The 25,453-nt window shown below is 40.4% G+C and overlaps 1 protein-coding gene and 1 pseudogene across 2 annotated transcripts; both read right to left on the bottom strand.

Moving 5' to 3' along the window:
* Positions 1–6,994: 6,994 nt before the first annotated feature.
* LOC143858337 (U6 spliceosomal RNA) lies at positions 6,995–7,104 on the bottom strand (annotated as a pseudogene).
* Positions 7,105–8,240: 1,136 nt separating this feature from the next.
* Positions 8,241–23,297, bottom strand: LOC143857505 (6-phosphogluconate dehydrogenase, decarboxylating 2-like). Of its 2 annotated transcripts, none has more exons than XM_077367936.1 (2): positions 22,989–23,297; positions 8,241–9,975 (listed from the first exon to the last, which is right to left on the bottom strand). In XM_077367936.1, exon 2 carries the CDS (start codon positions 9,965–9,967, stop codon positions 8,498–8,500), a length of 1,470 nt encoding a protein of 489 aa, XP_077224051.1. In that variant the 5' UTR covers positions 9,968–9,975; positions 22,989–23,297; the 3' UTR covers positions 8,241–8,497. The 2 variants fall into 2 exon arrangements, with proteins under 2 accessions (XP_077224051.1, XP_077224050.1); XM_077367935.1 differs by lacking the exon at positions 22,989–23,297 and adding an exon at positions 21,113–21,528.
* Positions 23,298–25,453: the final 2,156 nt, after the last annotated feature.

The following is a 25,453-nucleotide window of genomic DNA, read 5'->3' as shown; positions in this document are numbered from 1 at the left end:
GCCTCCATTCCACCCGAGGCAATGATCCTCTTAAGCTCGGCTATTTCATTTTCATGTCGTACTGACCTCCTTTCAAGGTCTCTAACCCTCTCCACTAACAAATCAAAATCAACCTTGCTTATAGACACATGGTCTTCCTTCACTTCCCTATCAACATCTCTTTTTCTCTCTGTCCTCCCCTTAAAAGGTATGCTCCTCTGAAAAGTGAAAATGGAAAATTATTAACATATCACTCAGAGAATGTACTATATAGTAATTGAATATAGACTTAAAATTCAGTACCTTACGTAACATATCACTCAGAGACGCTATCGTTTCTTTCTCTAAAATCCGAATGTCTTGGAGGCATTCCTCAACTGTTGGGGCGGTCGCAGAAGCTTCTTTCTTATAAATGTATCAACAATAGAGAAAATTTAGATAACTTGAATATAACGACCCTATGCAAGAAAGAGAGTCATTTTCGTTACCTCTCCCATCACAGTATCAGCCTCATCTACCGTGAAAGATAGCAGGCCCTCTTCTCGAGGAAGAGGTAGTAGGCACCTCACAACCTGAAATCAAATAGTTAATCTCGGTTAGAAGAAGTGAGTACTAGGGGAGTACAGAAGCTCTAGGTCTAACTTGGGTCTTCTTTAGCCTCCCATCACGGATCTGTCTGATAAAGGCTGCATGGTCAGTCCGCCGTGTATCGATCCCTGTGATCCACTTTAATAGGCGTGGATGTGCATCTGGAGCTGAAGGTGCCCACAAGGTAGTATGCTCAAAGAGCCACACCTGGAATGAATACAGACAGTCGGCCTTTAGAGAACAAAAACCCAAACTTACAAAAGAGTAATCATGTATATAATATATGTACTCTTCACCTGTAGCACAATAGCGCATCCGGTGATATATCCTGTCTTTCCGTTTTTCGAATATGAATCCAATGACTCTACCAGGAAGTCGTACACAGGGTATGCCCAAGCAATTCTTCCCACGGTCTCTGCTCCTAAGTAGGGGAAGAGGCAGGATTTTGTCCTGTGATCCACAGGGTCAGCTCGGGCAAAAAGCACACAGCAGCACAAAAGCAGCAACACATGTCTCACTGTTGCGTGGACCGATGCAATCTCATCCGATCTGGACTCCGCCCTTATAACATCTGCAATCTCACCAAATCTCGCCCAAGCACCGGAAAACCTCCAACCTTCGACCTCCTCTGTCGAATCCCAGTCTATTCGTATTCTATCTCCTACCAAGCTTAGGCTCAATGCCAATGCTAAATCCCTTACCTCAAAGGGGAGTAATATGCCACCTATTTGAAATGCCCTAGACTTGGGTATCCAAGATCGCACGAGGACGGTCAAAATTGCCTTGTGCAATTTCAGACCTTCCAAATTAAGCAAGGCCCCAAATGGGCCGCGCTCTAGCATATCGGTATGTGCTTTCCTCAAGTCAAGGGACCTGAAGAATTCGTCAAACTTAGAGGGGCAGCATCTCGACGTAGCATAAGACGCCTGCAAAACAAACCATTATTAGATATATACAACATTTTAAAAAATACAAGGCTTAAAAGAATAACGGAGGCATTACCATGGTTTGATGAGATGATCACTAGGGGGAAAAGATGGAATAAAATCCACTAAATCAGATTTCCACCTGTTCAAACATAATGTGCTGAAAGAAAGTTAACAACTGATTTAAACCAAGTAATTTCTCAAATATTTCGGGTTTAAAATAATGATTTCAGATCAATTATTGGTTTAAACTATTGATTTTTCAAGAATTAGGGGTTTAAACCAATGCTTTATATCAAATATTGGTTTAAACCATTATTGTTCAAAAGTTAGGGGCTGCTTTTCGAAATAGAAGGGGTCTAAACAAATGATTTGTCAATCATTATTGATTTAAACCATTTATTATTTAAGATTTAGGGATTTAAACCAATGATTGGTCAAAAATTAGGGGTTTAAACCAATGCTTTATATCAAATATTGGTTTAAACCATTATTGTTCAAAAGTTAGGGGCTGCTTTTCGAAATAGAAGGGGTCTAAACAAATGATTTGTCAACCATTATTGATTTAAACCATTTATTATTTAAGATTTAGGGATTTAAACCAATGATTGGTAAACCAATGCTTTATATCAAATATTGGTTTAAACCATTATTGTTCAAAACTTAGGGGCTGATTTTCAAAATAGAAGGGGTCTAAACAAATGATTTGTCAACCATTATTGACTTAAACCATTTATTATTCAAGATTTATGGGTGTAAACCAATGATTGGTCAGAAATTAGGGGTTTAAACCAATGCTTTATATCAAACATTGGTTTAAACCATTATTGTTCAAAAGTTAGGGGCTGCTTTCCGAAATAGAAGGGTCTAAACAATTGATTTGTCAACCATTATTGATATAAACCATTTATTATTCAAGATTTAGGGGTTTAAACCAATGATTGGTCAGAAATTAGGGGTTTAAACCAATGCTTTATTTCAAATATTGGTTTAAACCATTATTGTTCAAAACTTAGGGGCTGATTTCCGAAATAGAAGGGGTCTAAAAAAATGATTTGTCAACCATTATTGATTTAAACCATTTATTATTCAAGATTTAGGGGTTTAAACCAATGCTTTATATCAAATATTTGTTTAAACCATTATTGTTCAAAACTTAGGAGCTGATTTCAGAAATAGAAGGGGTCTAAACAAATGATTTGTCAAACATTATTGATTTAAACCATTTATTATTCAAGATTGTGGGGTTTAAACCAATGCTTTATATCAAATATTGGTTTAAACCATTATTGTTCAAAACTTAGGGGCTTATTTCTGAAATGGAAGGGGTCTAAACCAATGATTTGTCAAATTTTTTTGATTTAAACCATTTATTATTCATGATTTAGGGGTTTAAACCAATAAGGTGGGAGAAATTATTGGTTTAAACCATATATTGTCAAAATATTAACGGTTTTCTCAACTAATTTTCAAAAAAATTGATATTTTAACCAATGATTTACAAGAAATATTGGTTTAAACCATCATTTTTCAAAACTTAACAGCTGTTTTCCGAAATACAAGGGATACAACCTGTTTTCTGAAATAGAAGGAATTCAAACGAATGACTTTTCAACATTATTGGTTTAAACCATTTATTATTCAACATTTAAGGGTTTAAACCAATAATGTCTGACAATTATTGGTTTAAACCATATAGTTCTGAAAAATTAGGGGTTCTGTAAACTGAATAGGGGTTTTAACAAAATATTTCTATCAAATTTTGGTTGAAACCTTTATATTTCAAAACTTAGGGGATTTCCAAAATATGGGTTCAAACAATTACGGGTTTAAACCAAACTTTAGGGCTATAAACCATACATTTCTAACAAATTAATGGTTCAAACAAAACTTTACGTCTTTAAACCATAAATTTGTTAACAAAATAGGGTTTTAAACCAAACTTTAGGTCTTTAAACCATAGATTTCTATAAAAAATAGGATTTTAAACCAAACTTTAAGGCTTTAAACCATAGATTTGTAAAAATTAGGGGTTTTGAGAGAGAGAGAGAGAGAGAGAGAGAGAGAGAGAGAGAGAGAGTATTGATTTTCCCAAAACCCCTAAACTGATTTTCTCAAAACCCCTAATTTTTTGTTTCTAAACTGATATTCTCAAAACCCTAACTTAATATCTCAAAAACTAACTGAGAGGGAGAGACTACCAACCTGGGAGAGGACGTTCGCTTACAATCAGAGGCTACCGGAGAGAGAGGCCCGGAGAGAGGATACCGTCAAGAGAGAGGATGCCGTCGAGAAAGAGGGCCGGAGAGAGGGAGAGAGAGAGGGGGTTCCGTCGACAGAGAGGGTACCGTCGACAGAGAGAAACGCCGTCGAGAGAGTGCCGGAGAGACAACACCGACGGCCGGCGAGAGAGAGAGAGAGAGAGAGAGAGAGAGAGAGAGAGAGAGAGAGAGAGAGAGAGAGGTGAAAATAAAAAGTCAAGTTTCTGAGGGTAAAATAAACGATTTTTACCTCAGGATAGATTTGTCTTAAAAATCTCAAACCTGTCAAAGTCACTCTACTTTGGTCATTTACAACACTCCCCCCTTCACACGATTTTATCAAATGAAAGCCCTTTTTTTTTGTCATTTTCTCAAAATTTAGAGGATATTTTTTGTAAAATAATATAATAAATCAGATTTAGGATTGTCCCAGTGGCCTTTTGTTAGTTGTCCGGATCCAATCGGTAACCATTTCTGATCATATGTTAGGGTCCTGAAATGTGTCCATGGATCCTAGTAGTGAATCTAGATTATGTCCGTTTTAAGTTCCGATTCGAATGGTCCATCAGACCGTGTGGGTCCATTGATACCCCTATGCTCGATAAATATAGCCAATGCACGTAATTTTTTTGAGTCAGCTCCAGAGAGAGACACCTTGAGCTATCCTCTCCCATCAAAGGGACGAACCTCTCCCATTGTCATAATTTGGAAACCCATCACTGCTCTCTTCTCCAATTGCAAAAGAAATTCTATGCAAGGCCTTGTGATTCCATGCATTCCACTTCCAACTAACCATCATGATCATGACATGCTTTTACAAACTATACTTTATACCAGACAATACAATTGAACACAGTCTTCTACATTCATTAAAACTATGCAGCCATAAGTGATTTTTATGGTTTTAACTGTAGTTGAGTACCTGCAACCTCTCGAGTCGTACTAAGGGATATTAGATTCTTATGGATATTTGGGGTGTAGATAACATCATCCAAAGTGTGAACCACTCTAAATTCTGATATTCATCGTCCTAACCCCCGTGACATCACAAGTAAACCCATCACACGAGGATACCGTACCTTCCTTTTCTCTTTGAATGTATCAAATATCCTCTTCTAGACCATGCTTGAACAGAAAATCTTGATCTAATATCCACATATCATGAGGAGAACTGGAAAATGCCTATGGATACTGTTAGAATAACTCCAACCTCCTCATTCTTCACACCTACCACTACTAATTAAAACAGTATTTGTAAAACTTTTATAATTCTTGTCAGCATGTTCTAGATAGGTTCATTTCATGTGGCTAATTTTGTATAATGACATAACATCGCAGGCCTTTCCCACTAACCGTAGATCTCAACATGTTTTTTTGGATCCCTGTGAAACAACCTTCCTCTTTGACTCTCCCCACGAATAATCAACTCATGATCTTGATCAACGTAAAGATTAGGCTTCCTCCTAATCTAATAAAAAAGGAGCAATGACATTACATCTTCTATCTTCACTATATCTGTCCTGAATGGTAGATGTCACTAAATTTTTCGTAACAATTAGAGTCACTTTAGAAATAATAAGGCCTTGTTTTTTTTCCCTTCCTTATAAATTTTGTGGAGCTAATCAACAATCAATTTGAAAACAGCAATGTGTTGCAAAAAATTCATGCCTTCATACATCTTTAGCTGGTACAATTGATACTTCTAATACAACCTATTAGCCAAGCCCTTTGAACTGTAGAGCTTCTGTAACTTCTCCTATAATTTAAGGGATGATTGTCCCTTTATAATGCTGACATAATAATATCTATTAGACATTCAAATTTTCCTCACAACCCTCAGCTCCCTTTACTCGACATCATAGTCAAATTGCGTAGAGAGTCATCAGCTCAACATCCTCAGCTCGACATCTTACATGTCTCTGGAGTCAAACCCTTTCACTTCAATGCCTAGCTAGCAACAATGATGTCCTTCACCCTTCTTTGCCATAGAGTGGAGCTGTTTTTCATCAAATTTATCAATCTCGAACTTGGAGATTGAAATCATTATAGACGTATCAGATCACTCCACACCTCTAAAAATATACTTTCTAAAGTTGGTGGCCCCACAAAGAAGCAGAAAACTCAACAAAGATGGGCAAAGAGCTCTCTTCCCACAAACCAATCAAAGTAAAGAAATCTAGATCAATTCAACACTTACAAAATCACAAAAAAGTTCACATGATAAATACTTTGTTCCATAACTACACCTTTAATGGGTCTCTCCAAAACAAGCTTTCTAAATCCTTCATTCTTCTCTTACTAGATTGATCCAACCTCTGGTTCTGATACTACTTTGCAGGAAATTCACAATATAAATCTGATCCGACCACTCACAAAACAATAAAAAAATAACAGAACAATGCAAACGCACAATCACTCACTATAACCCCTAAAACCCATGTTGGCACCTCATTTTTTCCCACAATAACTCCTAAAAAGCTTTGCATCCCTATAAATATCCCATTTGCCTTCCTAAATTAGTAGTTGAAAAAACCCTTAGAAAAATTTCTTAAGAGAGTCTCTCTTTTATGCGGACCAGTTCTAGGTCTTTTGCCTTTCTCCTTTTCTTTTATTTTCTTCTTATGAAATTATCTATCATAGAAAAATCTCTGTCAATATTTTGCCAATTTTATAGTGTTAATTTTTCTTTTCTCTTCATTGAACAATCTTGAAATTTACCCAGTTTCTCTGTTTCTCTTAAAGAATTTAATGTCGTACAATAATCGCTCATGATAATCTAATTATCAAATTAGAGACAATCATGACGTAGATGGTTGCAGGGGCTACAAGAAATTCAATGTACTCTTGAAATAGCTGAAGCTAGCTTAAGTAGAACTAAAGGCAAGAGACAAGAAATTGAGGCAAATCTAACCCTCAGAAGAGCTTGGATACGAGTAGAGGCTATCAACGTTATTTCGTATTAATCTTTGTACCAGAATAATCAAAAGAAGTTAATGTTCTATAACCGTGACAATGAGCTCAAAACTCTAGACCCCGTGTTTTATTGTTTCCCATTACGTTTTAATTAAAGAAATATATATGATTTCATTGAATTGGGCATCTTCTGCACAGAAGGGCAACATACTTCATCTGTTTGACAGTGAGGATTTGTTGTTAGTTGATATGATAAGGGGCAACTTTGTTTTATGCAAGCAAGATCCAAATCGTTTCACATTGGGTTGTAATTTAAGAGCTTGAGTGATCCACTTGAACCATTTCTTGATTTGTGCATGTCATCCTTGTGCAGGCTCCATGCTAATCTTCTCTGTATCATTCCAATCTTATCCCATGTAGAGACAGCTTGAGTCTAAATTCGCTCCAGTCTCACACTGTCATCCGGCAACGTTTAGAAGACAAGGCTATTGAGATATTATTGGGCGTGGAACTTGGGTCGGGTTCAACACAATTTCATAGGTTTTTTTTTATTATTATTTGAATGGTACGATTTCATAGGTTTACTCCATTTCAATTGTACATATAGGACATTTTTGCTTGATTCGTTTTGTTTGAAGATTTAATCTCAAGATGTTACTATGGCCTGATATCTAATTTCAGATAGTTTTTGTTCTGCTTTTGGTTCTTGTTCAGAGAGCGTAAGCTTTATCTTTTTACAGGGGTGACTTCCCAAGAGGTCACCCATCCGAGTACTACTCTGGTCCAAGCACACTTAATTTCGGTGTTCTGATGGGATCCAGTTCATTTGTGCTAGTATGATCGCCTCCTGAGGGTAAGCTTTATCTTCCATAGTATTCTTCTCTGTGCTTTCGGCTCTGGTTTATGATGGTTTTATTTACAAGCTCATCTTCCCATATGCAAAGTGATCTGAACTGAAAATATCAACAATTGAATTGTTCTGAGCAGCAATGATCATTAGACGTCCTAAGCCAGAATTAGGCAATGGATGAGCAGCCACAACATTTAACATGCCAAATATCCGTTAAGATAACAATTAGGGTTGTTCAATTGGTGTGATTTTTAGATTGGAGTACCCTCTCCTCTCTCAAAGTGCTGTAATTTTCGAATTGTGGCGCTCATTTTCCATAAACACAGGTTGTGTTTGGAAAATATTCTCAGCAGGGCTTCTCACATTTTGGCCTTGCGGATAATGAAAACACGAAGAACACATTCGGCAAACCAGATCCACAACACTAGTTTCTCCAGATACCCACAAAAGACGGGGGAATGAGATTTCACACCATTTTTCGGAGTCATATGCGGTGCATTTTGGGTCAGATTGGGTTGAGCTTTTGCTAAAAACCTACCCGAATCAAATCTGATTTTATGGGAAATGCTTGACCCGAATTGCCAAAAATCGAGTTGCATCCCTGCGAAGGATATTTGAGGAAAGAATATAAACAAAAGAACCAACAATTCACAATTAGTAAGGAAAGTAGAGATTTTCATACCGAATAATTATCATGTTCCTTTTTCAAGTTCTGTCAATGAATTCACCCAAACAATTTCAGTTTAATTAACCCAAATCGATAACAAAAAGATGTTTATATCAACCTATGATCCATGATAACGCAATCTCAAGTCTACAGCAAACTGCAAGGAATCCGATGGATTGCCGAAAATCTAAGCTCAAACAGATAAATTCAGAGAGGAAAATAGAAGTTCAATACAAGTGTTCAGCCCCAAAGGCAAAAATTATTGTGCTTAAATGATAAGCATTTGATAAAGTAGAAGATTCACCCAAGAACCTCATGCCTTGGACTGTTTCGCAATCTTGAACCACTCGGTATGGAAGGCTCCAGGTATATCAGTCCTCTCATAAGTATGAGCTCCGAAATAATCCCTTTGAGCTTGGACCAAATTAGCAGGAAGTCTGTCCCTCCTATAACTGTCAAAGTAAGCCAGACTAGTTGACATGCCTGGTGTACTGATACCCGAATTAATCGCAAGGCAAACAACTCTGCGCCAAGCAGATTGTCGATCAATAATCTCCTTCGCAAACTCTGGATCCACAAGAAGGTTTGGGAGATCTGCATTCCTATCATATGCCTTCTTGATCCGATCCAAGAATATGGCACGAATAATGCATCCCCCCTTCCAAATCCTTGCGAGCTCCCCCAATTTTAGGTCCCATCCCTTCTCAATACTCTTCGCGCGGATCAAATTCATCCCCTGGGCATAGCTACATATCTTCGCTGAGTAAAGAGCTTGCCTCACATCATCAATCAACTTCGCCTTATCCACATGTTGATCACTTAGGATGTCACTAAAACCACCCTCTTTGAAAACTTTAGCCGCCGCCACCCTTTCCTCTTTCAACCCACTAAGAAACCTTGCATCCAAAGACGATGCAATGGTTGGAGCCGCAACGGATAGGTCAGCAGCTTGTTGAACAGTCCATTTACCAGTACCCTTCATCCCAGTCTTGTCCAAAACCTTGTCTACCAAATACCCATCACCCTTATCATCCTTAATCCCGAAGATATCTGCCGTGATCTCAATCAAGAAGCTCAGAAGCTCTCCCTTGTTCCAATCAGAGAAAACACATTGCAACTCATCATTGGAAAGCTTCCCAACATATTTCAACACATCATATGCCTCCGCGATCAATTGCATATCACCATATTCAATCCCATTGTGAACCATCTTAACGAAGTTACCCGATCCTCCTTTGCCAATATATGTGACACAAGGGCCACTGTCCGGAACCTGAGCCGCAACCTTGAGAAGGATATCTTCAATGTTCTTATAAGCCTTGAATGACCCTCCGGGCATCAAAGAAGGCCCATTTCGGGCACCCTCTTCGCCGCCGGAAACTCCCATCCCAAGATAGAGGAGACCCAATTCAGCCACAGCTGCCTCTCTCCTCTCTGTGTTTTCATACCACTCATTGCCTCCATCAATAATACAATCATCTTTCTCCATGTAAGGTGTGAGCGTTTTGATGGTTTGATCGACAGGGGCCCCAGCCTTCACAAGCATGATTATAACACGAGGTTTCTGGATTGAGTTAACGAAGGATTCAGGATCATGGAAGCCTAGTAGAGGAAGGTCTCCCTCACGTTTGGCTCGTTCGACAGTCTCGTCTACTTTGGAGGTGGTTCGGTTGTAGATGGAGATTTGGAAGCCTTTCTCAGCAATGTTGAGGGCGAGATTCTGGCCCATGACAGCAAGGCCGACAAGGCCTATTCTTGAGAGGTTAGAGGAGGGAGTATCCATAGTTTTTCCTATAAAAATATGAGATTGTCAGGGAAGAAGGTAGCGAGATACTAAACAGCAATCCATCAATAAGAAAAGAAATCAAAAAACAAATAAGTAAATGATTCGCATCAGAAACATGGGTGGGCTTTTTGAATCAGGTTAACTGAGGAAAAAAAGCAGCTACAAACTTAGAATCTCTTCAGACAAAAACTGGAGGGCGCTGATAAATTCGCCCTCTGTGAGGATGAAGTCACCCCCTTTGATAAATTCGCCCCCTGTGAGCATGAAGTCACCCCCTTTAACGCTGCTCTAACACCCTTTTAACGCAAAAAGGAAATTGCTACCCTAAGTATCAGGTATCAGAACCCTCCCTCCCTCTCTCTCTCTCTCTGTTAGTGAAAGAAAAATGAGAGAGGACATCTCCATCCACATGGAATTATTTGTAGCACTTTACATCTTCCAGATCCAAGAAAACAACATGAGTATGTGTTTCCCTACTCCAATTTCACTGAAAAAAAGTGTTTAATGCATCATGTCCTCCATCAAATGTTTTGTAACTCGGCATTTGGCCATCATGCTACAAGATAAATGAAAGATGTTTTGAGTAAAGAACCAGAATCCAAAGAGGAAACCCCAACAATGGTACATTGGATCAAGAAAAGCTAGGGTTCCATATATAAAAACAGATAAGGGAAAAGAATGATAACCTCCCATTCAAAACAAACAACGTTTCAATCTGAAAAAGAAATATGAAAGAAAGAAAAATAAGAAAAATAAAAGTTAAAAAAGAGATTCAAAGATATTCAAGATCCGAATTTAACTTGACAAACCATAGATTTTTTCAAAATCTTATCTCAAAAGATAAAAATTTGATAAGATATTTCTCCTTGAAGATAGGAGATGTGGGAGAGTTAGGAGATGAGGGAGAGTGGAACTTCGGCTTGGTTAGATAGGTTAGTAGAGTCCTATGAAATCTAGATAGGTGTTAGTAGTTGGACAGATAGGTGAGAATAGATATCTATGAATTATGATATCTAGATAGGGACACTAGTTGGAGATGTGGAGAGAATCATGGGAAGAGTCATGCGACTTATTTCTTTGCAAAAAAACCAAACTTGGGAGGTCTCTATTATCCTCGAATTGAACCAGCACTCTTTGTTTTACTTTGTTTTCTCTAAAACGTCAAGATTCCTCGACGAAATAGAGGACGCAGAAGGGGTAGAGAAAGATCCACAAGACAGGACTGTAACATTTTAGTATCAGAGCCAATCCCGACCATGGCAGAAGACTACGCCGAGGACCGTGATGCTGGGCTCACAGAGAGGCGGGACAGAGATCTGCTTGAGCTTAGGCAGCAATTGGCTGCATTGAGTACCAAGTATGATTACCTTTCTAATCAGCCGCAAAGAGATGTCGCAAAACACTCAACAGCTACAATGGGAGTTCAGATGGTTAGAAATACAATCGAAAATACAAGCTTGAATGGTTGTGTAAATGCTATATGAGGGAGGATGATTCGACTGGATTTTCTATCTTTTGACGTGGACGATCCCAGTGGATGGGTGTATCGAGCCGAGCAGTTCTTTGGCTATCACCAAACTCAGTGGGACCACCGCTTGACCATCGCTTCTTTTCACATGCAGGGTGAGGCTCTGCAATGGTACCATTGGTATGCAAAGGCACGTGGGGAACTGTTAACATGGCAAGATCTGATAGTGGCCTTGAATACTCGCTTTGGTCCAAGTGAATACGAAGATTTCGTAGGTGCAGTGCCCAAACTGAGGCAAACGTCTATCTTGAGGGCGGTTAAAGCGCAAGTCGAAAGGCTGTCAAATCGTATAGAGGTATTGAAAGAGGAGTTCCTCGTCAGCTACTTTTTGTCCGGATTGAAGGATGAACTTCGTTTTGAAGTTTAGATGTTCCAACCAAGGACAATGATGGAGGCAATGGGGCTAGCTAAACTCCAAGATGATAAACTTGAAGCGCAAAAACGACAATTCAAAGTTCGAAGAAACAAGGCACTATCTACGACTCCCACTCCAATCACCACCAGACAAACGCTTCCTCTTGTGCAGCGATTCACACTAGCCCAAGCAAAAGAGAGGTGGGAGGAGGGGCTCCGCTAAAACTGTGATGAGAAGTTCCATCTCGGCCACCGGTGTAAGACGAAACGCTTATTTCTCATAAATGGTCCTCCTTAGTCGGAGAAGGAAACTTCGACATACAAGGAATTGCAGTCGATCCCAAAAAGGTGGATGCAATACTCGACTGGCCCATTCCCAAGACTTCTAAGTCATTAAAGGGTTTCCTAGTACTTATAGGGTATTACAGTAAGTATACAATATTATGGGTAAATTTATGCTCCTCTCACCAACCTGTTAAAGAAGAATTCTTTTAATTGGAATGAGCAAAGCCGATGCAGCCTTCAATACCCTAAAGCATGCTCTAACTCACCCACCCGTACTTGGGATGACTGATTTCACACAGCCTTTTACAGCTGAATGGATGTATCGGGAGTGGGAATTGGGGGCGTGTTGATGCAAAACGAGTACTCAATATCCTATCTTAACCAAGCTCTAAAAGGAATATATCTAGCCCTGTCAGCCTATGAAAAGGAGATGCTTGCAATCTTATTAGCCATTCAGAATTGGAGACAATACCAACTTAGTCGACAATTTGTCATGCGTACGGACCAAAGGAGTCTTAAAGCTACTTGATCAACGTATCACTGGTCTGGCACAATATAAGTAGCTCACTCAGTTGCTTGGTTTCAACTATAGGATGGACTACCGGAAAGGAAAAGATAATCAAGCTACAGATGGGCTATCTAGGAGAGGTGATGAAGAAAATTGTGGAGAAAGAGAAAGTTGCCTCATGGCAATCTCTATACCGGTACCATCTTGGATGGAAAAGGTGAAAAACATGACCACTTCCGATCCTTATCTACAGCAGATAAAAGAGAAATGGGACAGATGAATTAGACACATCCAAGTATTCTAAGCAAGAAGGGATTTTTTCTACGAAGGACGCATTCTAGTAGGACCCCCATCTTCTCTAAAGAAGTTCTCCAAATGGAATTCCATGTTAACCCCACGGTTGGACATTCTGTGTTTCAAAAGACCCTCCATCAACTCAAGTAATCTTTCTATTGGCCAGGGATGAAAGAAGCAGTTAAATAGTATGTTCGTGAATGTGACACCTGCCAAGGTCAAAAGGGTGAGAATGTATCACTGATATAGCCCCTGCCAATTCCCACTCGGGTATGGGCAAATATCTTTATGGGTTTCATAGGAGGAGTGCCGGTTATACAAGGAAAGTCTATAGTTTTGTGGTGGTGGATCGTTAAACAAAGTATGCACACTTTATCACTCTTATCACATCCACACAGGGCAATAACAGTGGCCCAGATAACATTAAAAAAAAACAGTGGCCCAAGTATTCTTTGAGAATATTTTTAAATTGCAGGGTCTTCCTTCGTCGATCATCAGTGATCGTGATCCGATCTTTACAAGCTTATTTTGGCAAGAATTCTTCAAGCTGCAAGGAAGCCGCCTGAAACTCAGTTCCTCACAAACGGATGGGGAAACAGAGGTCTTAAAGAGATGCCTAGAAACCTTTCTACGTTGTTTTTGCAGCCATATCCCTTAGGAATGGGTGAAGTGGCTCACTTGGGCAGAATATCGGTGCAACACCACTCAACACTCGACTACCAAGATCACCCTATTTGAAGCTATAAATGGTATACCTCCTCGTACATTGCTTTCATATATTCCAGGCACAATCAAGGTGGGCTGTTGAGGATGAGCTAAAATCAACACTCAACTACCAGGTTGAGCTTAAATCAAGACAACTTAGAACAGGCCCAAGCTCGTACAAAACGCCAAGCTGATCTACATTGTATTAATACCGATAGGGAGTTCCATATTGGACTTGAAATGATGCAGACATTGCTCCGGCGAGAGAGATGGGGTTGATGGGATTCTTCGCCGTCGAAGTAGCCATTGCTCCGGTGAGCTAAGGGGAGCGTCTCCGTCTCCAGGGGACTGGTTTGTCCTCAGAGCTCGTCGTTTCTGAGGACGCTTCCCTTTTCCGGCGATAACCCAGTTGGAGGAAGTCGGGATCTTCTTTGTCGGTTTCTCCTTTAGTTCCTTCTTTTTCTTCTCCTTCTTCTTCCTCTTCTTCTTCTTCATCCTCGTCGGCCCATTTCTTTCCCTTGATGTCTGTTGAGCTATCCCCTTCGGCTGGGTAGTTTTCTTCACCTTCTTCAGTTTCCTCTTTTTCAGTTTGCTCTTCTTCGTTTTCATCTTCTTCTTCATCTGCTATTTCATATCCTTCTGCTTCTCCTTATTCTAATCCATTTGTTTCAGTTTCCTCAGTTTCTTCTTCATTTATTTCCTCTTCCTCTTCTTCTTCTATGGTGGTAATTGCTTCTGCCAAGTACACCTCTGGCTCCCCAAGCTCTTCTTCAGAATCTGAGGAGGTGGTGGTGCTGGAGTCAGAGTCTGTGGTGAAGTTGAGCATGTGAATTCCTTTGCACATTGTGAGGCTTTAAGATTGTTCTGAGGTTAAAGAAATTGTTGACGGTTTTAGGGCCCAAGCCCTTCAAGTCTCCTTCCTGGTTAGAAATTCTGGTTATTTAGGTTGGTGGGGTTTCCTTGAAGTAATGGCTGGTGTAGGAACCTGGAATCCTTCCAGATGTGTGAGTGGGGCTAATGCAATTCCGCTTGGTAGGGTGGATCCCTCTGGAGGCCACTATAGCTTAGCTAGTGGTGCTATTCTTATCCCATTGGGATCAGGGCGAGCAGAGGGTACCAGGTTGATGGAAGGAGGTCCTAGTAGGCCAAATCAGGAGCAAGAGTGGATGATCTCAAAAGGGAAGAGAGCAAAAAGGGTGGATAGGGTTGCTAGAAGAAGGTTAGAAGGAGGGTTTGGAGACTAGAGGTGCTACTGGTATGGATTCAGAAACTTCAAGAAAAGATTAGTCTGCTGAGAATATAAAAAAGTGTGGTCATCGAGAGACTTCAACTTCCCCCTTCCACAAAGAGCCAGGGGTCCAGAAGATGGGTTCTTAACTGAGAGAGGACTTGGGATCTGTCAAGGGGAGGTTATGCCGATGACTTCTGAAGGTGTGGCCATTAACTTAGAAGTTATTCCCTTGAAATCTATCAGTAATGTGGATATGGGCATTTGGGGGTTGATTAGACCTGGATGGTCTGGAGATCTTCCGGCAATGGAAGAATGGTTATCTAAAAGAAATGGTGGTCATGGGAAGGTAGTGGTGTATAAGATTGCTGAATTGGAGATTCTGGTTATTCCCCAAGCGGGGATTGATAGAAGGATATCAATGGAGGTGTGGAAAAAAGCTATCAATTCCCCTTTTCGTGAAATCTCGTTATGGATGGATAATTTTAAAGGTGACCAAAGCTCTCAATAGTGATCAATAGAAGGGGTGCCGCCTGAGGCGTGGAGTGAGGAAAACTTTGTGAAAATAGGGGAAAGGATTGGAAAGGTTTTGGAGTTGGATTCTTCTTGCAAGGCTGGTTCTGGATATGCAATGGCTAGAATGCTAATAGTCACAGAAGGGATCCCTAGTAATGAAGTTGTTTTGCAAGTTTCTCTTAGGGGTTCTATCAAGTGGGTTAGAGCGTCTCGCGAGATGGAGGTGGGAATTAATATGGAATCAGAGGAAGAAAACTCAAACGAAAGTGGTTCGATGGGAAGTCTAAGTGACAGAGAAAGCTCCCTGATTGATGATAATCAAAGCTTGGAGGGTGGAGTAATGGCGATTGGTGAGGTGGGCGGCGGTTTCATAAGCGCTCCCGAGGTAGGCGGAGAAGCTGAGGGGGCGCAAGTTAGCATTGAAGGCTATACTGTGCCTCTAGGCATGTACGATAGCTGTCAAACACCTGGCAGCTTTTTTGAATTTTGAAACAGTGGGTCTCCCAATTGCTTACAGGTGGCGTAGCATTATAGATGGTAGCCCTATCGAGGTGGCAGTAGTGGACCCCACATCTATGTTGGATAGATATTCTGAATCTTTGAATGTTTATCCCTCTGCTTGCTATTTTATGGTGGGCCAAATATCGCCAAATACCTCTTGGGTCTCTCCTAATTGCAGCCCATTAGGAGAGAATAATCATTGGGCCTTGGATTCTTTAGAGACCGCTGGTGATAGTATCGAGCAATCCAGCCCACGGTTGGTTGGTTATTTTCAATCGGCTTCTTTTAGAATTCAAGTGAGTGTGTCCAAAAATGAAGGGTCTTTTCTGTCCTTGGGTTCTTTGGTGCTGCAAGGAGAGGCTTCTGATCCCGGAGGGGGGAGAAGGTCTCAGGTTTTATGCCGGAGATGCAGAAACTTTGAAGGAATTGCTACGTGCGTGGATTTTGAGGAAGAGGAGCAACTTTTATTAGAAACCAGCCCGGTGGAAAAGGTCAGTGGAGATCTATTGGGAGAGCCATCCCTGGTAGCGCATGAATCTGAAGAGGTTACCATTTACGGGGGGAATTTGCTTAGAAACACGGCTATTAGTTTGGACCCCTAGAAGTACAATTCTAAATCGAGGTATAAGGGGAGGAGAAGCCTCTCTATTTCTATGGAATCCTTCGATGAGGGCCCAATACTGAAAATATCAGTTGAAAACTTGGTGAATGTATCTATGGTGGATATTGCTAGTGTGGAAAGTATCATTGCAGATTGCTTTGGAATGCTTAGTGGCTTGGTGGGGTGTGATCCTAGAGAGAGGGCAAATTGCCAGGAGGGCAGTCTGTCGAGGGTAAATCACCCCATCACTGGTTCCTGGGGTCAGTGATGGGGTTTGTGGGAGTTTGAATTTATTCCTTCTCAGGGAGCTTCTGGAGGTATTGTAGTGGCATGGAATGATAACTGCAAGAAGATAATTGACTTATGGAAGGGCAAGTTTACTCTGTCAGTGGCGCTTAAGAAGGTTGAGGATGAATCCTTGTGGCTGTTTTCAGGTGTCTGTGGTTCATTATCCAGGGAGGCAAAAAAGGAATTCTAGGAGGAATTGGGTAGAGTTAGAAATTTGTGCCCGTTTCCTTGGTGTATAGGTGGGGATTTCAATGAAATCAAGGCTGTTGAGGAGAGGCTTGGATGCTCAAGACTTTCGCAGAACATGCAACTCTTCATTGATTTTATTGCAGAGAACGAGTTAATCGATCTTCCGTTGGCAGGGGGATCTTTTACTTGGGCCAGAGGTGACAGTAGGAGTCGATTAGATCGTTTCTTGATTTCTTCTGAGTGGTTGGTATTGGTCCCGGATGTTCTTCAAAAGGCACTAATTCACTCAGTGTCGGATCACTGCCCCTCCTGCTTGATCTTAGACTGGAGTCGTGGGGTCCTCATCCCTTTAGATTTGAAATTGCATGGCTTGAGTACCCCAAAATGGAGGAGAAGCTGGGAGAATGGTGGGAGATGTGTATTTCAGAAGGTCCGGCTGATGTGGTGATTGGCAAGAAATTAAGGTTTGTAAAGAAGAAACTAAAGGAATGGGTAGCGGATAAAAAAGAAAGTTTGAATGAAAGGAAAAGAGGGCTGGAGCATAGGCTAGTAGAGCTTACTGCTCTAGAAGAGAGTGGTTTGGGGGGAGATGAGGAGTGTCAAGAGATGGGGAAAGTAAAGCAAGAACATCAGGCTATTTTGTTGCATGATGAGATTACGTGGAAGCAAAAGTCCAAAGTTAAGTGGTTGGAAGAAGGGGACAAAAATACAGCATATTTCCATGCAATGGCAAGTGCTAGGAGGAGAAGGAATAGAATTGGGGTGCTCAATGAAGATGGTAGGATGGTGTCATTAAAGGAAGGCATCTCTTCAGCCATTATAGCTTTCTATTCCAAGCTCTATTCCTCTAAGAATTTATCACGTCCTATCCCGGAGGATGTTGTTTTTAATTGTCTTTCTCTGGAGGAGAGTTCAAAGATGGAAGTTCCTTTTGGTGAGGAAGAGATTGAAAAAGCTCTCTTCTCTCTTCCCAGAGATAAGGCTCCTGGACCAGATGGCTTTTGTTTAGCATTTTCCCAGTCTTGTTGGTCGGTGGTGAAATGTGACATTTTCAAATTCTTCAAAGAATTTTTTCATGGGTTGCAACTGGATAAAGGAACGGGAGCCACGTTTATTACCTTGATCCCCAAAATAGAAGGAGCTTCCAAGATATCAGATCTCTGGCCTGTTAGCTTGTTGGGATGTCTATATAAGGTGCTTGCAAACGTGCTGGCAAATCGAATAAAAGTCGTGCTGCCAAAGCTCATTTCCAATAGCCAAAGAGCTTTTGTGGACAAGAGGCAAATTTTGGATTGTTCACTGGTAGCAAATGAAGCCATTGATGATTATCTCCGACTAGGAAAAAAAAGAGGTGGTTTGTAAGTTGGATATGGAGAAGGCTTATGATAGGGTAGAGTGGGATTGTTTGGACTATCTTCTGAGTAGAATGGGTTTTGGTAGTGTATGGAGAGGTTGGATTAGGAGATGTGTTTCATCGGCTTGGTTCTCAATATTGATTAATGGCTCGGCAAAAGGATTCTTTAAATCCTCGAGGGGTTTGAGGCAAGGGGATCCTTTATCTCCCTTTCTTTTTGTTATAGTGGCGGAAACTCTTAGCAAGATTATTCAGAAAGGTAGTGAAATGGGTCTGATAGAAGGTTTCAAGATAGGAAAGAACAAGGTAGAAGTTTCAATACTTCAATTTGCGGATGATACATTAATTTTCGGTGAGCCAGACAAAGTGAAAGTGATGAACCTCAAGGTCTAATTTCGCGAGATGATTACAAGTCAGAGGTCTAATTTCGCGAAATCAAGCATGTTCGCAATCAAATTATCCTCTAGAGAAACTAGTAGTTGTGCAGCTACTTTGGGCTGTAAGGTAGAAAAGCTTCCCTCCTCTTATCTTGGCCTTCTACTAGGAGTGGGAAGACCAAATAAAGCTCTGTGGGAACCTATAGTTGCAAGAATTGAGAAAAGGTTGGAGACTTGGAAAAGAAGCTAAGTCTCAAAAGGGGGCAAACTAACCCTAGTTAAGGCAGTTTTGGCAAATCTTCCTGTTTACTTCCTATCGCTATTTAAATGCCCTGTAAGTGTGGGGCTAAGGATAGAGAAGATACAACGAAGGTTTCTTTAGCAGGGGTCGAATGAAAAGAAGGGTATCCCATTGGTTAAATGGGAGAAGGATTGTGCTCCGATTAGAAAAGGTGGATTGAGAATCAGGAAAATTAAGGGTTTCAACTCTGCATTGATGTGCAAGTGGTTATGGTGGTTTGGGGAGGAGGGTCAGGCCCTGTGGGTTAGAGTAATTGGGAGTAAGTACGGGGTGCTTGCTGGAAACTGGGAATCGGATGATGCTTTAGAGAGAAGAGGGGTTACGATTTGGAGGGATGTCCTACGTATTAGAAATGTGTTTAGAAAGGGTTGCAAGTTCAGAGTGTATTCTGAAGGCGTATCAGGTTTTGGCATGATGATTGGTGCGCAAATGAGCCCTTGGGTTCTCCATTTCCGGATTTACTGAGAGTGGCTGCAGACAAGAATGCTTTTGTGTGTGACTATTTCGAAAGAGTGGATCAGAAAGCGATCTGGTGTCCACGGTTCAGAAGAATTTTTTTTAAAGAGAATTAGAGAATCTATCTTCCTTGTTTGAAGTGATCGAGAAATGCTATATTAAGAAATCCGGTGAGGATAAAAGAATCTGGATTTGGAATTCCTACGGAATCTTCTCTGTGAAATCTATTTATGCTAAGATTGTTCCGAGTGGTGATGATTCTTTTGTGGCTAAGGTTTGGTCCTTTCAGTGCCCCCATAGAGTGTCATTTTTTGGTTGGTCTGTTAGTAGTGGATGTATCCAAACCATTGAGTTTTTGAGAAGAAGGGGTTTATGGTTGATTGATCACTGTCCGTTATGTCTGGAGGATGGAGAATCTATTGATCATTTGTTTATGCATTGTAAAGTAGTAAGGGTGATTTGGGGTTTAGTCTTGGCAAGATTTGGTATCCAATGGGTTTTCCCCCAATCAATCGCTATTCTTTTGGAATGTTGGGATTTTGTCCATTGAAAAAAGAAAGGGAAGGTGTTGTGGAGAATTTGCCTTTTAGCTCTTTGGTGGTCGGTATGGAAAGAAAGAAATGGTAAGGTCTTTGATGGAAAAGCCTGCTCAGCCTTCAGTATTTATCAGAGGATTATTGCTCTATCTATTCAATGAGCGAAAAGTCTTCCAATGTTCAGATTCATGTCGGCTTATGATTGTGGGAAAGATGGCATTTCATCTGTATGGAAGGGTTAAGAAGGCCAAAGACAATTCAAACGTGGGTTCCACCGCCCGTGAGTTTCTGCAAGCTAAATGTGGATGGAGCATCCTTCGGAAATCCGGGTTCGTCAAGTTTTGGTGGCCTGATGAGGAATCATGTAGGTGTTGTGGAGTGGGCGTTCTCCGGTCCGAATGGGATTTCTAATTCGTCAGAGACTGAAGTAAAAGCAGGCGTATTATGGTATCCTTCACATTGAAAAACATGTCTTGGATAAGGTGATTGTGGAAGGGGATTCCTCCAATGTTATTAGATGGCTTGCTGGTAAAGCTCCTCCTCCATAGAGATTTCTCAGCCTTATTGAGGAGGTATCGGATTGGGTGTCAGGATCGGAGATTTCTTTTGCCCATGTTAAAAGATCAGCTAATGAAGAACTGATGGTCTAGCTAAATCTGAGGTCATTAGGCAGGGTCTAGAGTAGTTCGATTATTTACGCCCTAATTTTATTTTATTTGGTGGTTTTGTTTGTCTCTTCTTTCTTCTTTCCCTTTGTATTATAAGGACCATCTCGGTTCCGTTTTATCAATATATTCCGCCATTTCAAAAAACAAAAAAAAAAGGGAGTTCCATACTGGAGATTGGTATCCTTAAGATTGCAGCCATATAGACAAGTAGAGTCCAACATTACCGTAGGACAAGGTCGTTTTTAGGGGGGAGGAATGAAAAAGATATTTTGGGTTGCTTAGATAGGTTAGTAGAGTCCTATGAAAATCTAGATATGTGTTAGTAGTTGGTTGGATAGGTGAGAATAGATATCTATGATATCTACATAGGATGGATTAACAGTACAAAATTGTTCTACCCCAATACAGAGTTAAAAAATGAGCTAGAAATCGAAGCTTTATGGGAAAACTGACCTGCATCTGGGATTCTGATTGCTCGAATTCCGGAAACTGAAACTGTGGGTATAGAACGGCTATCGTGTATTCCCGTGGATCTAAAAAACCTGAGATGAAATTTTGCTGGGAAATCTCTTCTGAGAGAGATCCACCTGTTGTGAAACACGAAAGCCCTAGATTCAATCCCGGAGTGATCCAACGGCACAGAAACCCTCCCCGAAAGTTCTCCGGAGATCGTCATCCTCCCCAAGTTTCAGGTCCTACCAAAGTTTTCAAGCTTCGATTTGCTTAGATGGAAACTCAGTGGCATATGGTTTGAAACTTGCGATTGCAGAGAGAGAGAGAGAGAGTAATGGTAAGGGGGCGAATTTATCAATGCTCTAACTTGGAAGGGATTCGTCAATGAGAATCATCAAATGAAAATGTAAACAATATTTAACTATCTTAAAAAAAGACACACAAGGAAGAATAAATAATAATATTTGGGGAGCTGATAAATTCTCACCCTGGAAGGAGAATTGACGTCAAAAAGCGTCAGACTTAAACGCTTTTTGACGTCAATTCAAGTTCAGGGCGTGAATCATCCTACATCGGGTGCGAATTTATGATAACCCTAATATTCGCACAGAAAATTATTAAAGTTAAATGAGTAATAAATGCATTTTGGCATTTTACTAAGACTGGCCAATGGGGCGCCCTTGTAGGAGGGTTTTTGCTGGGCGCCCTTCATTTTGTCATTCCTCTTAGACAGGATGATCCAAACCGTCCATTTGATGGTTTTGCAAGGTCTTAGACGGAGGGTTGGGATCATCCTATGGAAATGATTTTTGGGGCACAACTTATTGGGAAATGATATTTATGCCCCATCACCAGGGACACCCATTTGCCAGTGTACTTTGCAATCAAAGCCTCTGGATTTTTCTGACATAAAGTACATGAGCCCTCTTTTTGCCCTCTTTTTGCCATTGATACACTTCCCAACTTATTTACGTTTCGGCACATCAAATGGACGGTTTGGATCATCCCCAACGTATTTACGTTGTGGCATCAAATGGACGGTTTGGATCATCCAGATGATCCAAACCGGATGATCCAAACCGTTCATTTGATGTGCCAAAACGTAAATAAGTTGTGCCCAAAAAATTCTTTCAAGTAACATGATCCTAGTAGCCCTACGATCTATACAGGAACTAAAACCTTTATAGATCGGATGGTTGATATCATCCAATGGAAATGTTTTCTGGGGCACAGCGTAAATACTTTGTGGCCCATCAAATGGACGGTTTGGATAATCCTATAGTGTAAGCTGTCCATTTGATGGGCCCCACAAACTTTAAATCTCAGAAAAGTAAATGAGTGGTTCACTGAATAAAATCTACCTAGCAAAAGCTATTGATTCATGGATATGATAAGTTTCTTTGAATAGAATTCAGTATTGTTTTTCTTTTATCGGTAATTCACCATTGTTTCACAGAAGAGCAAGATGGATTTCTTCAACCGCAAAGCTGCGATTTTATAAATGAAAAAGATGGGATTTTTAACCAAAAACCACCCAAAAAAAATCACACACAAAAGCCAATATTCCAACAAAAAATATGAATTAGTTAGAGGAAAAAAACCCAAATGGAAACAGAACCAAAAAAAAAAAACCAACAAAAATTTTGCTTAATTAAAGAGGAATATGATAAGTTTCTTTGAATAGAATCCACCATCTGATTTCACAAAACAGAGTTTTAAACAAAGCACACAAAAAAGGGGAGATTACAAACAAGATGAATTAACTAGAGGAAAAAAACCCAAAAGGAAAGAGACCCAGATCAAGGATTCTCAAAAAAGAAACAATAAACTGATGATAGATCAAAACCATAAAAGAAAAAGAAAGAGAAATCCAAACCTGTGATTTTACTCCCACAAAGCCAAGAAATGGAAATCTGCAAGAAAATCACTCAGGGATCTGGGTATTGAAGGAAAAAAATCGATTGGATCGATTTAAATGGGTGTGAGACTCAAAGATTCAACGAATTTGATTGACTTTGAACAGATGTTGTCAAATTCAGGCAGCTTTTGGCTTCTCCCTTTGCTGATTTTTATTCCCACCACACTACCAATCATATGTCGGAAATCGTGAACAGAGAAATTGGGTTTGGTTAGACTAGAGTGTGAAAGGGCGAGACGAGTCTTATAAAAATTTTCCCGTTTAGACGAGGGAAATTGATATATTCGCCATCCCTTATCGTTGGGTAAACCTTATCGTTGGGTAAACTTGGGTTGGGCTCAACCCGAACCCGACGGGTTCAACCCCATTTTGGCTCGGCTTGGATTGGGTTGGATTAGGGTTGGGAAAAGCCAACCCGATTTAATTTCGGGTTGGGTTAGGGTTAAGGCCTTGGCAACCCGAGCAGACCCGAACCTGACTTTTCGTCCTCTAATTTTGTCTTAATTTTCTTTGGGTTAATTGTTTTTTCAATTTTACTGAAGGTGAATCGAACAAACGCAACTCAACCAGACCAGATTTCAGGTAGATGGGTTGGGTTAGGGTTAGGGTTGTCAATTTGGACTCGAGCTCGGCTCAGTAAGGGCTCGGCTCGAATCCTTAACGAGCCGAGCCCGAGCTAGGCCAGACTCGATTTAATATATATATATATATATATATATATATATATATATATGAGAGAACATTTCCTACACACTTGTGTATGTAAGTTACCTACACACTACCTTAAAATACAGTGGGGGCCCACATTGTTTGGGTGATCCAAACAATTCATTTGAATGGTCCTCACATAGATAGGGTATCCACAAAAAATCAGATACATAGGATCATCCTAACCATTCAAACTATGGAGGCAAAAAATGGACTAATTTGTGAAGGTTTATACACGTCCATTTTACCTCCACAAATCGTAGGCTTGGGATGATCCTATGGATCTGATTTTTTGTGGATACCCTATCTATGTGAAGATCATTCAAATGAATTGTTTGGATCACCCAAACAATGTGGGCCCCCACTGTATTTTAAGGTAGTGTGTAGGTAACTTACCTACACAAGTGTGTAGGAAATGTTCTCTCTCTCTCTCTCTCTCTCTCTCTCTCTCTCTCTCTCTCTATATATATATATATATATATATATATATATATATATATATATATATATATGAGGAAAGTGAAGCTACACCACCGGTGTAGCTAACTTAGCTACACCGCCGGCTTAAAGTACAATGGGCCCACATTGTTTGGGTGATCCAAACCATTCATTTGATGGGCCCTCACATAGATAGGGTGTCCACCAAAAATCAGCTCCATAGGATCATCCCAACCCTACGATTTGTAGAGGAAAAAATGAACGTGTAAAAACCTTCACAAATTTGTCCATTTTTGCCTCCACAGTTTGAAGGGTTGGGATGATCCTATGGAGCTGATTTTTGGTGGACACCCTATCGGTGTGAGGGCCAATCAAATGAATGTTTTGGATCACCAAAACAATGTGCGCTCATTGTATTTTAAGCCGGCGGTGTAGCTAAGTTAGCTACACCGGTGGTGTAGCTTCATTTTCCTATATATATATATATATATATGAGTTAAGTGAAGCTACACATACGTGTAGCTAACTTAGCTACACTGGCGGCTTAAAATACAGTGGGCCCTCATTATTTGGGTGATCCAAACCATTCATTTGATAGGCCCTCACATTGATAGGGTGTGCCCAAAAAATCAGCTCCATAGGATCATCCCCACCCTTCAAACTGTGAAGGCAAAAATTGATAGATTTGTGAAGGTTTTTACACGTCCATTTTTGCCTCCACAAATCGGAGGCTTGGGATGATCCTATGGAGCTGATTTTTTGGGCACACCCTATCAATGTGAGGGCCCATCAAATGAATGGTTTGCATCACCCAAACAATGTAGGGCCCACTGTATTTTAAGCCGTTGGTGTAGCTAAGTTAGCTACACGTATGTGTAGCTACACTTCTCTCTCTCTCTCTCTCTCTCTCTCTCTACATATATATATATATATATATATATATATATATATATATATATATATATATATATATATATATGAGAGAACGGTTCCTACACATATGTGTAGAGAAGTAGAGAGTTCTCTACACACTAGCTTAAAATACAGTGGAGGCCCACATTGTTTGGGTGATCCAAGCCATCCATTTTAAAGGCCCTCACATAGATAGGGTGTCTACAAAAAATCAGATCCGTAGGATCATCCCAACCCTACGATTTGTGGAGGTAAAATGGATGTCTTTAAACCTTCACAAATTAGTCCAATTTTTGCCTCCACAGTTCGAATGGTTAGGATGATCCTATGGATCTTATTTTTTGTGGACACCTTATCTATGTGAG

The sequence above is a fragment of the Tasmannia lanceolata genome, unplaced genomic scaffold (genome assembly GCF_043159265.1).
Source record: "Tasmannia lanceolata isolate RefF3 unplaced genomic scaffold, GAP_Taslan_0.1 ptg000025l, whole genome shotgun sequence".
Classification (NCBI taxonomy): Eukaryota; Viridiplantae; Streptophyta; class Magnoliopsida; order Canellales; family Winteraceae; genus Tasmannia; species Tasmannia lanceolata.
The sequence above is the reverse complement of the archived record's forward strand: the minus strand, read 5'-3'. Positions and strand labels throughout refer to the sequence as shown.